The sequence below is a fragment of the Schistocerca cancellata genome, chromosome 2 (assembly GCF_023864275.1).
Source record: "Schistocerca cancellata isolate TAMUIC-IGC-003103 chromosome 2, iqSchCanc2.1, whole genome shotgun sequence".
In the NCBI taxonomy this organism is placed as follows: domain Eukaryota; kingdom Metazoa; phylum Arthropoda; class Insecta; order Orthoptera; family Acrididae; genus Schistocerca; species Schistocerca cancellata.
The window spans coordinates 362,076,737-362,091,356 of NC_064627.1; the positions used below are offsets into that span (position 1 = coordinate 362,076,737).

General features: G+C 44.5%; 1 protein-coding gene across 1 annotated transcript in view; it reads left to right on the forward strand.

Annotated features, from left to right (window-relative positions):
* LOC126161754 (large neutral amino acids transporter small subunit 1) overlaps nucleotides 1-14,620 on the forward strand; it is a 336,636-nt gene that overhangs the window by 299,292 nt on the left and 22,724 nt on the right. Inside the window, exon 5 of the mRNA XM_049917803.1 lies at nucleotides 12,408-12,608. Coding sequence (XP_049773760.1) covers nucleotides 12,408-12,608 — 201 coding nt within the window. The remainder of the gene's footprint in view (nucleotides 1-12,407; nucleotides 12,609-14,620) is intronic.

Below are 14,620 nucleotides of genomic sequence, written 5' to 3' on the forward strand. Positions count from 1 at the left end.
TGGTCGGCGGAAGGTGCACGTACCCGTCGACCTGGGACCGGACCGCAGCGACGCACGGATGCACGCCAAGACCGTAGGATCCTACGCAGTGCCGTAGGGGACCGCACCGCCACTTCCCAGCAAATTAGGGACACTGTTGCTCCTGGGGTATCGGCGAGGACCATTCGCAACCGTCTCCATGAAGCTGGGCTACGGTCCCGCACACCGTTAGGCCGTCTTCCGCTCACGCCCCAACATCGTGCAGCCCGCCTCCAGTGGTGTCGCGACAGGCGTGAATGGAGGGACGAATGGAGACGTGTCGTCTTCAGCGATGAGAGTCGCTTCTGCCTTGGTGCCAATGATGGTCGTATGCGTGTTTGGCGCCGTGCAGGTGAGCGCCACAATCAGGACTGCATACGACCGAGGCACACAGGGCCAACACCTGGCATCATGGTGTGGGGAGCGATCTCCTACACTGGCCGTACACCACTGGTGATCGTCGAGGGGACACTGAATAGTGCACGGTACATCCAAACCGTCATCGAACCCATCGTTCTACCATTCCTAGACCGGCAAGGGAACTTGCTGTTCCAACAGGACAATGCACGTCCGCATGTATCCCGTGCCACCCAACGTGCTGTAGAAGGTGTAAGTCAACTACCCTGGCCAGCAAGATCTCCGGATCTGTCCCCCATTGAGCATGTTTGGGACTGGATGAAGCGTCGTCTCACGCGGTCTGCACGTCCAGCACGACGCTGGTCTAACTGAGGCGCCAGGTGGAAATGGCATGGCAAGCCATTCCACAGGACTACATCCAGCATCTCTACGATCGTCTCCATGGGAGAATAGCAGCCTGCATTGCTGCGAAAGGTGGATATACACTGTACTAGTGCCGACATTGTGCATGCTCTGTTGCCTGTGTCTATGTGCCTGTGGTTCTGTCAGTGTGATCATGTGATGTATCTGACCCCAGGAATGTGTCAATAAAGTTTCCCCTTCCTGGGACAATGAATTAACGGTGTTCTTATTTCAATTTCCAGGAGTGTATGATGACATCACCATCAGGGAAGGCATCAAGCATGAAGGGACGCAAGTGGTTCGCAGTTGTCGGCGTGGCTTCGATTACTATCACAGGTCCCTCGCAAGTGCAGAAGAATGTCTCCCACAGCATAATTGCTCCAACCAGCCAGCGTCCGTGACACGCTGCACGTTTCGAGCCACCGTTCACCTCGATGACGGTTTTTGTGGAGACAACCAGTGACCTGTGTAGCAAAAATGTGATTCACCCGAAGAGCCGACAAGTTCCCATTGATCGACGATGGAATCCCGATGATCCCGTGCCCACTGCAATCGTAGTTGATGATGTCCTAGGGTCAACACTGAACCAAGTGGGGTTAGTCTACTGCGTAGCTCCATGTTCAACAACGTACGATGAACTGTGTGCTCCGCAACACTTTTGCATGCACCAGCATTGTGCCCTTTCGGCAGAGATGCCACAGATCACCATCTGTCCTACTTTAGAGAGCAGACGAGCCTCCGAACCCCACGTTCTATGAAGAGTCGTGGACGTCCAACCATTTAGCGCATGGTGGTAGTTTTACTGTCCTCCTGCCTCTTTCCTTAAATGCTCACGAAAGTAGCACGTGAACATTCGACCAGATACTAGTTCACAGGTTCTGCGTAATAATAATCTACCCTTTGTCGAAGTCGCTTATCTCGATGGAGTTCCCCATGTGTTCCGCTTACATACTTCTGTTAACGTGTCAGGTGTCCGCAATGCCACTAGGCGGCATTCAGTGACGCGGGGGGAGTGCTCGTAATGTTTTGGCTTGTCAGTGTACGTCGTAAACTGCAGCGTGCTGGCTTCCGAGACGGGGAGACGAGCCAAACCCTGTTCGCCCGTTGTCTGGTACACCTGCCGGCCCAAGTGTGGTTTTTAGACGGTTTCCCACACTTGTTTAGGCAAATCCTGGGCTAGTCCTCACATTCCGCCTCAGAGAACACGATACACAAACAGTTAAAACGACTATATCACACAGAACGATGTTTACGAGATTCACAAATGGAGCACACGACTCCGCTCCCTTAAAGTACCTTAACGACTGTGGTAGGGAAGGTCATCCGCCCACAAAGTTAAATACTGGAAATAGAATTTCCAAATCCTGAAAAAGCGGTCCCCATACTATACAGGATAAATGCTAGGGAAAATAAGTGAGATTCGAAAAGTTTATTTACAAAAAGTGGAATACAAACAAAGAAAATCTTCCATAGAATCCCGACTTGGTCACATCTGATTTTCATCTCCTTCCAAAACTTAAACAACACTTTCGAGGACTTCACCACTATTGAATGAAGTCCTCGAAAGTGTTGTTTAAGTTTTGGAAGCAGATGAAAATCAGATGGGACCAAGTCGGGATTCTATGGAGGATGATGTATGGTAGTGAGCCCAAGGTTTCGGATTGCTGCGAATGTAGCAGCGCTCGTGTGTGTTCTAGCATTGTCATGCTGCAGGAAAGGGTGCACCATGCGTGGACGAACTCTTCCAATTCGAAATGTTCTCACACCGACACCATCCCACTCGTGTATGTGTAAAAATGAAACAAAAAACGTTGATATGAGGTTAGATTAGTATTTAAGAATTAAATACTTAATTCAAAATACCTCTAACCAGAGGTTTATTACAATAAATATTCTCCAGACAGTGAAAACGGAACTGCAGTTGTAATTGCGCTCATGCATTGAACTATAATACATAAAGTAGCCTATACAGTATAGTTGCTAAATACATCTTTCTCCTTCACTAGAACAGACCAGAGTCATACTATATTAACTCATCTTTTGTGTAAGAAATTGCGAAACCGTTTTAAGTGCGGCAGCAATGACAATACGTCCGCAAACGCTCCTCTGCTACTGCGTACCCTACAACTACCCTGACTCGCACACGGCGAAATATTCTTTTGACACATTACGAAGTCCAATAGACTCATCGAAAGATTACTTCGAAAATGTTTTGGTTGGACTTCAGCGTGCTTTGCGGGTTACAGATAGCCACATTGAAGGCTGCAACATTTTCCCAATTCGTTCATCTCACTGAAAAGAACATCAGGATTTCATTATGTTCTCCTAAAATGTCGAAAATCTCCAACGTTGGTAATGGTAGTAGTGTACTTGGTTTTCTGTCCATTTTTGTGTAGAAAATATAAAATCCACAACGTTGTGAAATCTATTTTTGTAGTTCTCGGGTTTAATACTTTCACAGGTAATGTGAGTGTTATCTATGTTACTGCGATGCATACCGTACAGTATTGCAAAAGTAAAAATAATTTTTTTTCACATTCGTAAATCGGGAAGAACGTATAAATTTACGCTGACAAATTCTGCAGAAAACCAACAGGATTAAAGCAGTTTTGCTCATCACGATTGAAACGTTCACTTTTGCCTGCGTGGTATGCAACCTGTAGGAGAACTTAGCTGTGTTGGTTGCCTATTGGAACGCCAGGGCGTGAAAAACAGTGTGCGGATCGTTCACAGCTGTTCCGTAACGAAACTTGCGCTTTTAGAGCTTAATAGTGACAGTTTGTGATTGCTGGTCTCTTTCCTACAGCTTGCTGAATGTTTGAAAAATGGTAAAAAGCTCGCAAAAGTTCACTACAAAGGCCAAGCAATGTCAGTTACTTACTGCTGATACTACTATGCTGTGGTTTTATTTCAGCTGCATATATTCTCTGTATGATTATAACGTAATGGCTGCGAGAATACTACATTATCACATTACATTATTTGTGATACGTGTAGTTCTTTAAAATACAGCTGTAGTAGTGTGGCTTCTCGCAGTTATCCGCCCTTATTTTATGATTACGAAGCCTAAACAAATACTGTACTTATTCAATCTGTGGATTATCTCGTTTGTAATATTTATGCGCAATGACAAAGAGCGCTTTAGTTATTTTACAAAGCTTGTGCTTGGTCTTTTACCATCTTGATTCATGCACTCTTCATTGGCATCAGTTCAAAATACGCAATGTTAACGCTTTTGGTATAGCTTAAAATATTTTATATCAATACGAAAATTTGCAGTTTTGATTACTGAAAATCCGTTAGAAATAAGACATTTACAAGAAACCTCTTCAAAACTGCTGGTAGGCTTATACTTGGTTGGCCGACTGCGGGCCTTACTTTGATCAATATGTGTATGTGGATAATCACACGAACAAACGGAATCCTTAATTTGTCTAAAGTTTTAAAAATAGAGTGTAACCAAAAAGTGTGTACTGCAGTGAAGTTATTCCACATTTGTAGTGTTCATCGGGAAGTGCTGTAAAATTCTCGTGCACAGTTGTAATCGTTTCTTAGTCGGACGGAAAACGCTGAAAAAGGAAGACCTTGTGAGCTTGAGGGATCAAAATCTGGAGTACTTATTCTAACACTTAAAAACAGCAGATATCTTTGTTTTGTCATTGCCAAGACACTTTAATGAGCAAGTAAATGTCTTGATGAAACATGATTTGTACTTTTAAAACCAACATCTCTTTTTTCCAACATCTTTTTTTCCGTTTAGATCTGTTACGAGGGTTGCATGAATTTGTTTATTGGGTTTGGATGGGAATATTTTAATAAATCAAACGCAGAAATAATTCTTAGAATGTGATCTTTAATTACCAATATTCACTTTTCCACATAATCACCTGCCAATTGGATACATTTCTGCCACGGAAGAAGTCGACACTCTGTTTCCGCAACCACAGTCTCACAGTTCTCTCAACGTCTTCATCAGAAGCATAATGACGTCCCCGCAGATCGTCTTTCACTATCGGGAACAGATGGAAGTCAGACGGTGCTGAATCTGGACTGTATGGAGGATTCCATACGGTGGTAAGGCTCAGTCACTGAAGTTCTTCTGTGGTGGCACGTGAAGTGTGTCGTTTGGCATTGTCATGCTGCAGGAAAACATTTTCCTTTTCCTTTCGGACCCTTGTTAGCCGTCGGGTCAGAGTTCGCAGCGTTGTGATGCAACGCTCTGAATTTATTGTTGTTCCACGATCAAGGAAATCAACATAGATAACACCATCTGCGTACCAGAATACTGTTATTTTTCCAGCTGAGGGCTGCGTCTTGAATTTCTTTTACTGGGGCAAGTCTTTATGTCGATATTCCATAGGCTGACGTTTCGTCTCCGGATCGTAATGGTGTATCCACGTTTCGTCTCCTGTCACAATTGAATAGAGAAAGGCGTCACCTTCATTCTCGTAACGCGAGAGGAGTTTCTGGTAAATTTGAAGTCTGTGTGCTTCCATTTCAGGGGTCAGCATCCGGGGTACCCATCGTGCACAGATATTCCGATAGCCAAGCAAAGCAATAATGTGACTCGCACGTTCTTGTGAACTGCCAATTGTGCTTGCAGTTTCTCTCTGAGTGATACGACGATCGTCCTGAATCAATCTGTCAACATTTTGCTTGTGAAATTCGGTGGTTGCTGTCACAGAACGTCCAACTCTTTGTCACGCAGGTCAGATGTTCCCGCCTCAACATCTTCAAACTTACTCGCCCAACGACGCACAGTACTCACATCAACACAATCACCATAAACTGCTTTCATTCTCTGATGAATCTCCTTTGGGGTGACACCTTCTTCTATCAAGAATTCAATGACTGCACATTGCTAAAATCGCACTGACCGACCGTCTGTTCAGGATTCCATACTTTACACAGTAACAACACAACCGTTCAATGCTAAGGCTTCCTGCTAACTGGAGCTGTAGAGATGAGGCTACGGAACAAGTCAGTACCTGCCGCATACCAATGCTGCCAACTGTTGAAGAGCTACGAAGGTGGAGGCATTACTTTTCAGTCAAACCTCGTAGAATGTTAGAATAAGCTATCGTTTCATCTTTTTTAAAAGACTCAACTAACAGAAATCATTTCACATCCCTAAACACCGATAGAATGATCTTTTCCGCTGATGTCATCGTCTTCGGCCTCTTTGGTGCTGAAGAACCGGCTTCTCTCCGTTGTTTCAATTGTTGTTTGAATTCTGGTGGGCAGTGGTGAAACCTTGTTTCGTACATTGTCACTTACCGACGCAGAAAATAACTTTTATTTTTACGAACACACACAGAACGCTTAATGGAAATTCAAACGCGTAATGGAAATCTGTGTGTGAATTCATTTGTGATAGTAGTAGGAGCGCAATCCATCTTGCACAAAGATTTCTCACGTGCAAATTCTTAACGCAACATGTAGACGACACGTTGTTTAGAAACCCCTACAGATGAAGCAATTTTACATAACTTCAGTTGCTGATCTTCCAAATGCACTTTTATGACCATTTGTGATGTATTTCAACGTTTCGGAGGTCCTGCATGTGCACCATCGTGGCATCGTGGACGCTTCTAAGGTAACCCATGTCTTCCACGGTGTATACTGAAGGGAAAGGGTCAGCATACTTATACACTATAACTCATGATTGCCATCAAACCTTCTTTAAATAACGAAAATAAGAAAAGCTGTGTCAAGTTATTCGATTTTTCCATTTCCGTGGATTCACGTACCACGTCTTTCTCAGCCAGGTGAATAGTGAAAATAGAAAGCGTTCTATGTGACATTTAAAAACAAAAGAGAACCGCGTCTTCAGTTCTGTACTCTGTTGCATGTTCCTATGCTTGATGCAGGTGTTAAAAACCATCCAGAACGTGCGTCAGTAAATGACGCATGGTCTTTCTGGCAAGCTGTGCTTCCCTCTGGAGCTCCAAGGTTTTACTAGTTAAAAACTTAATGATTTTGAGAACTTTTAACATTGCAAGCGCGTCAGTAATCGTGAATAATTAAGTGATTATAAATAATACGCCTCGATTGCAAATAGAAACCGGATGTTGACCTAGGTTTCGGCGCGGATAACTACGCCTTCTTCGGAACACGCTAAAACCACAAACTGCCTAAAGAGGCGTGGTCCAACATTATTTTAAGCCCGTTACATTATTTGACCTTTCACGTCAACAGCTATTAGAACTTAAAGGTAGTTTGTCTGTTTCACGCTATATGCGTTCACAGACCTCACTTGATTAAGCTTCGTGGTCAGTATCCCAAGTACCTGATTTTAAGAAAGTAGTTTAACTTTAGGTCTTTTTACACAATTGGTACATAACCGATAGCACTATTCAAAATGACCTCTGTCTGTCATTAGACATTAAGGGCAATGAAGGCGACGTTGTACGTCCTTTCACGCAATTACGTTAAGCTTGGCATACTAATTTGACCTTTTCTGGTCAGTAGCGCTTAGAATTTAATATAGTAACTTTACGTGCTTATCCAAGCGTAGTCATCAAATACTGTCACCGACCCCAAGTAATTGAGAAATGGGTTTTTCATCCCCCATATTTTTAGCCTGCTTCTAGCTGATGGTATTTTGTCCGTCCTGCGTGCATGCGTTTTGACCTTCCGTGGAATTTGCTATCCCACATGTATAGTTTCAGCCAATCCACGTTCTATAGTTCTATAAAATCGTCCTCGAGCAAGGACATTATACATACACAAGCATTAACTTCCTGCGCCTTCGACCCGGTCATCGGATCACTTTCGTAACACATTTTATGCCAATCACATGGAAGAAGACGATTTCTCAACTTGCGCATGCGGGTTCCTTTCCGATATTATCACAGCCTAGCTGCCGGCGCCACCTCAGTTTACCTGAGAGCCCGCGGACCACCAAACGTTGGTTGGGGTGAGAAAGCACGCTTCTGACGTTTGAGCTAAGTACAGCTATTGACATGGTACATACGTACCGTTTATTTTACATTTTATGCGAGTCTTTTGCCCTTTTGGGAGTTTTGTATTAATGTTGGACCATGCCTCTTTAGGCAGTTTGTGGTTTTACTGTGTTCCGAAGAAGGTGTGGTTATCCGCGCCGAAACCTAGGTGAACATCCGGTTTCTATTTGCAATCGAGGCGGATTCTTTATAATCATTACTTAATGCTTTATTTCATTATTATCACAAATAAAACGTAGCTCGCCGGCGGAGTGACCGAGCGGTTCTAGGCGCTACAGTCTAGAACCACGCGACCGCTACAGTTGCAGGTTCGAATCCTGCCTCGGGCATTGATGTGTGTGATGTCCTTAGGTTAGTTAAGTTTAAGTAGTTCTAAGTTCTAGGGGACTGATGACCTGAGAAGTTAAGTTCTATAGTGCTCAGAGCCATTTAAACGTAGCTCCTCAGTATTAATGGCACTTGGAACATAACCGTTCTTTCTGCTATTTTGCTGAAAACTAACATTTTTGAGAACAAAATAAAAGTTGGTTCTTGCAGAGAGGAAAGTAGCAGTTAGCCAGTATTATGCTGTTCATTTACACAAATAGCGCCGTTACAGTTTCGATTCGGCAGATTCATCTTAAGTCCGCCGCTCGTGGTCTCGCGGTAGCGTTCTCGCTTCCCGAGCACGGGGTCCCGGGTTCGATTCCCGGCGGGGTCAGGGATTTTCACCTGCCTCGAGATGACTGGGTGTTTGTGTTGTCCTCATCATTTCATCATCATCCAGGAAAGTGGCGAAATTGGGCTGAGCAAAGGTTGGGAAATTGTACGGGCGCTGATAACCACGCAGTTGAGCGCCCCACAAACCAAACATCCTCCAGATTCATCTTAAAACGGCTCTTCACGTTCACATTACATTTGTTGTTGCTTGATTTGTTGTCGGAACAAAACAGCCAATAACTAATGTAAACAACGACAAATCTAATACAAACATGAACACCGTCTGAAGGAGAAGCTATTGGTTTTAAATCGGCAACAGTGCTATTTATTTAAATAAATAGCATTATTAACAGTGGCTGGCTGCTATTTTCTTCCTTGCAAGAACCAAAGTTTCTTTTTGGCCCATAGAATCACTCATTTTCCTCTTAAGGCACTTAGAAAGTTCTTAATAAAGTATTTATTTTCTGATTTGTCTCATTGTTTTTTGCAGTGATGCGATGAGCAGCATACTTCTATGGTAACAGAACACTTTCTCGATTTTCTGGATACCAATCAGTTACGTACAAACAGCGATATATCTTCTTTTTTTTTTCATTCTCCTGACAAACGCGAGATGTGGCACGTAGGACGTTTTCCATTTCCACTCTACTGCAGCCAAGTGCTGGATGGAATGACTTGAGCCGGCCGGAGTGGCCGAACGGTTCTAGGCGCTACAGTCTGGAACCACGCGACCGCTACGGTCGCAGGTTCGAATCCTGCCTCGGGTATGGATGTGTGTGATGTCCTTAGGTTGGTTAGGTTTAAGTAGTTCTAAGTTCTAGCGGACTGATGACCTCAGAAGATAAGTCCCATAGTGCTCAGAACCATTTTTGAATGACTTGAAATTACACACTCAGTTTGCTAGAAGTTCTACCAACCTCTGTGGGAAAAATATCACGCATCTAGCTATGCAATCTATGGGCAAGGCTGAGAACTTTTGGTGCCACCTTCCTAAGGAGCCTTCACCGTGGTTCCACAATGTAGCCCTAACGGGTTGTATAGAACAGCTGCCAGTTTCAGCAGCTGATTTACTCTCTTAGGGCTAGCAACACAGAAAATGTATGGATATCTGTTGATATCTAGTGCTTTCTTTTCGATACCTATACTTTCCAGACAATATTTTTCAGTTTATACTTTTATTTATATCAGCACTTTCAGCAGGGCCCGTACTAAAAGTTCCTTTCGTTACATTTTTATTATGTACCTAAAATTTTGGTGTCATGATTGGTGTTGGCACCAACATGGAAGCAGGTGTAACAAAATTACAAGTACTTATTTTGTTCTGCGCACTCAGTAAATCTTATTGCTGAATTTGCAATAACAACCAAGGATTTTTATTTATTGGTCTACAAGGTAAGAGATATTGTTAAATATTTCGAGTCAAGTGCCATTCAGAAAGTTACTGCTACATTGGCGTTACCGGGATAAAACAAACTTTTACATCCGTTAAGTTGATTTTAGATGAAAATACTCATTGGAATTCTATTTATTACATGCTTCAGCGGTACACTGGACTGGCCCCTACGGAAACAAGTTTTTTGTGTTTAAGACAAACCATTAGAAGTGTAGAATAACTGAGTGTTAATATTTAGAACCACTTGTCACCAAAGAACTATCAGGTGAGCAATATATGACTATAAGCAAAGGTATACCAGTGGTCAACTGCTTGAAATCGCAGATAAATTGTTTAAGTAAGCTTGATGACAGCAGTGTAATAGAGGTAGTAAAAGTGAAGGTAAACACGCAAATAGAGCGCAGATTTTAACAAACTGAAGGTGATCAATTGGCTGCATTATTCTGCTTCTTCGATAAAAGATTCAAAAATATACACTTCCTGGCTTCCAGACTTTGTGCTACGGCAATATGTACAAGGCGTTTATCGAAAACCTTCTGCTACCGCTGGTACCAGCAGCCAACCATATAGCGACTCTTCCCTTGAAACGGTGCATGACTTTTCGAATCCTTATAAGACATATTACCAGACAGCAAACAAAAGAGGAAACGTGGAGCACTCGCCCCTTTTGAACCTACTCTGGCTGACCAAAAATATGGAATTAGACTTCATTTGCCAACACTTGTATCACTACTGTGGGCTTATGCTATAGAGCAGTGGGAAGACACGAAAATTTGTATTCTCTCAGCTGAATAAGTAGCCAACGAGTGCCAGACATTTCCAGTGACATCAGTTCCCTAAAAGCGTTTATTTCCAAAGATATATTGTCATAATCACATTACAAATTATCATCGAAACGACTGGATCAAACATAGTTGAATAAATGTGTACTTTTATGTTACATTTGATTTATTTACTTTTGGTACTATTCAACTGTTTTTTTTCTGATTATGTTATATAATTTCAAGTTACAGATTTTTGAAAATGAGAATAAAAACTTGACTTAATGCTTGTGTTATTCTATTCGAAATTTGTTAAAATTGATCATCTATCTATTATACACTGTCTGACAAAAGGAGTGAAGCACACAGAAGGCGAAGAGGAAACGAAATGAAACTAAATGGGCTGAGAGGATATCTCACGGTAGTTTAGTTGTTTCAATACGTTGCACACCCTCTGGCATGGATGTATGCACTGATTCTGTTGGGGAGCATGTCATAAAGCTGTTGTATAGTCTCCTGAGGCAAGTTGACCCACAACTGTTGTAACTGGTCCTTAATATCCTGGATAGTGGTACCAGGACGGAGTCGAGATTCGAGCTGGACCCACACATGTTCTATCTGGGACATATCTGAGGGTCGTACTGACCGTGGGAGCAGTCAGCATCACGAAGATGCCATTATCTGAAATCATACCCGATGATCTTCCGTACCATGACGCCAAGAGTAACACCGCTGTACCTCTCCAATGCATTGGAGGAATGGGATCTCTCCCTCGGTTGCGTGGAGGAATGGGATCTCTTCCTCGGTTGCTGCCATACTGACCGGCCAGGGTCATCCAGGTTAGTGCAGAATCACGGTTCATCGTTGAACCCAGTGCGAAGACATTCAGCAGCAGTCCGATCTTCTCAGTGATGGTACCATTCCAAACATAGCCGTTTATGTTGTGGTGTTAACGGCAGCCTACTCATGGGATGGTAACTGCTTAGTCCAACAGCTGCTGGTGCAGGATGACGCAAGAGTGTTGCTGGGAGTCCAGTACTTGTTCTCGGATGCACAAGACCGCGATCTTCCCTTGTGGTGTTCAGACACAATTCAACCGAGACCTTGACGGCGAGTGTGCCTGCTCCCACATTCCCAAACAGCCCAGCATCGGGCCACTGTCGCATTCTAATGCCCCACAAATCTGGATATTGCACGATTCGACCAGCCGTCCAAGTGTAGACCCACAATGAAGTCCTTTCCGGACTCTGCTAGGTGCAGGTAACACTGTCTCACACGAGTACGACCTGCATGCCCTTCACAGTGATCACTCAATATCTGACGCAGTTCACGCCCATTACATATCCTACCAGCCCTCGTAACAACAGTAAATATGAACAACCCTAATGCTCTCTGTCGGCAGTTCTGTCTGACACAGAGAATTGCTACTCTCATTACATACACATCCCCCGACGATGTACACGTATACGACGTTATATTGACAACCGCCCATGTCTTCCGGATGCTTCATGTTTTTTGTCAGTTGGTGTTAAAAAGTCATTTTTTCTTCTTGAAGTTTCTTTGACAATGTGGTTTAAGGGATGCGAGTAGTTCGCCCACAGTCCCCAATTGCTTTGGTGGAGTACCAGAATGATTGGTGCCAGTAAAAGTATTTAATATTTTTATAAAAGATCAGTGTCGATATCTCAAGCTGTCGATAATACTTGTTTGATACTTTTATAAGTATGATATCTGTCTTACGATACTGCTCGTGAGTAAAGTATCGATACTTTCCGCTCGATATGGTGACCACTCTCTCGGCTCTGCTCTCAGTCGTTCGGCAACCGCATGTTCGGCGCGGCGCGCTGGACGGTGCCGGTGTTCGTGGCGCTGTCGACGTTCGGCGGCGTCAACGGCATCCTGTTCACGTCGGGGCGGCTGTTCCGCGCAGGCGCAGCCGAGGGACACTTGCCCGTCGCCTTCGCCTTCATCCACGTGCGAACCTGCACGCCCGTGCCAGCGCTCCTCTTCACCGTGAGTACTGTGAGACTATGAACAGGTCATGCGTGTTCGATACTCATGACATACAATGCTTTATATTACACCAGCTTAATACCCGACGTTGCCCTGGTATGTACTTATTCCAAATTACTGTTAGTCCATGTCCTCCTCCTCCCCCCTCTCTGTCCAACTCCACCACCCCTTCTCTCTGTCCACCTCCTCCAACCCCCACTCTCTGGACGTCTTCTCCTGCCCCTCTCTCTGTCCATCTTCTTCTTCTCTCCCTGTTCGTCTCGACACCTTTTCTATCTGTGTCCATCTCCTTCTCTCCCCTTTCTATGTCCTTTCCTCCCCTCTTTCTCTCCCTCTCATCCTTTTCCCTCTCTCTGTCCATTTCCTCCTCCCTCTGTCTTTTCATCTCCTCTTCCCCCATCTCTCTGCCTGTCTCTTCCCTCCCCTGTCTCTGTCCATTTCCTCCTCTCCCCTCCGTCCACCCCCACCACTCCTTCCTCTATATCTGACCTTCTCTTCCTCGTGCCTATACCCTCCTTCCCCCTTGCAGTCTGTCCATCTCCTCCCTTCTCTCTTCCCGTTATCACGCTCACCCCAATAGGAGGGCTGGTAGTTTTTATCCTTGCAGTATTTCTTGCCAGATTGTAATTAATATATAGGCCAAATTTGATTGAAATCGTTCCAGGGGTTTACTGTGGCTTTACTCGCATAAGCACATGCAAAATATATTTCACACATATTTAACACATTCAACGCGTATTTGTAGACATATTTCACCTGCACGTCTAGCCATTTTCAACCCCGTAGCTTTTATTTCATGAAGCTTAATGTTTATTATGTCGTGTCTTCTGAACTATGTACTGTACAATGATACACACTGAAGAGCCAAAGAAACTGGTACACCCGCCTAATATCGTGTAAGGCCCCCGCGAGCACGCAGAAGTGTCGCAACACGATGTGGCATGGACTTGACTAATGGTGGAAGTAGTGCTGCAGGGAACTGACACCATGAACCATGCAGGGCTGTCCATAAATCCGTAAGAGTACGAGAGGTGTAGATCTCTTCGGAACAGCACGTTGCAAGGCATCCCAAATATGCTCAATAACGTCCCTGTCTGGATAGTTCGGAGACCAGCGGATGTGTTTAAACTCAGAAGAGTGTTCCTGGAGCCACACTGTAGCAATTATGGACGTGTGGGGTGTCACATTGTCCTGCTGGAATTGTCCAAGTCCGTCGGAATGCAGAATGGACATGAATGGATGCATGATATATGAAGATGGTATCTGTTCTTTCGGACATGACCAAGTAGCTCTCTTAGAATGAAATAATAATTAAACCAAGACCCTAAGCTGTCGACAAGCGTTGATATACATAAACGGGGACAGTTGAAAATGTGTGTCCCGACCAGGACTCAAACCCGGGATCTCCTGCTAACATGGCAGACCCTCTATCCATCTGAGCCACCGAGGGCACAGAGGATAGTGCGACTGCAGCGATTTATCCCTTGCACGCTCCCCGTGAGACCCACATTCCCAACTTAATATCCACACACTACATTCTTAGTGCCCCTGCCCATTACTTTCATTACTCGCGACAGACAATGTTACCGAGTCCCGTAAGAGTTCGGTCAATGCGTGTGCATCCAGCACAGAAGAAGGAGGTCAATGGCCGGTTAGCCTTAACTTGTCCGAAATAACAAATACCATCGTCATATAGTTAAGGCTAACCGGCCTTTGACCTCCTTCTTCTGCGCTGGATGCACACGCATTGCCCGAACTCTTACGGGACTCGGTAATATCGTCTGCCACGAGTGATGTGTGTAATGGGCAGGGGCACTACGAATGTAGTGTGTGGACATTAAGTTGGGAATGTGGGTCTCACGGGGAGCGTGTAAGGGATAAATCCCTGCAGCCGTACTGTCCTCTGTGCCCTCGGTGGCTCAGATGGATAGAGCGTCTGCCATGTAAGCGAAAGATCTCGGGTTCGAGTCCCGGCCGGGGCACACATTTTCAGCTATCCCCGTTTATGTATA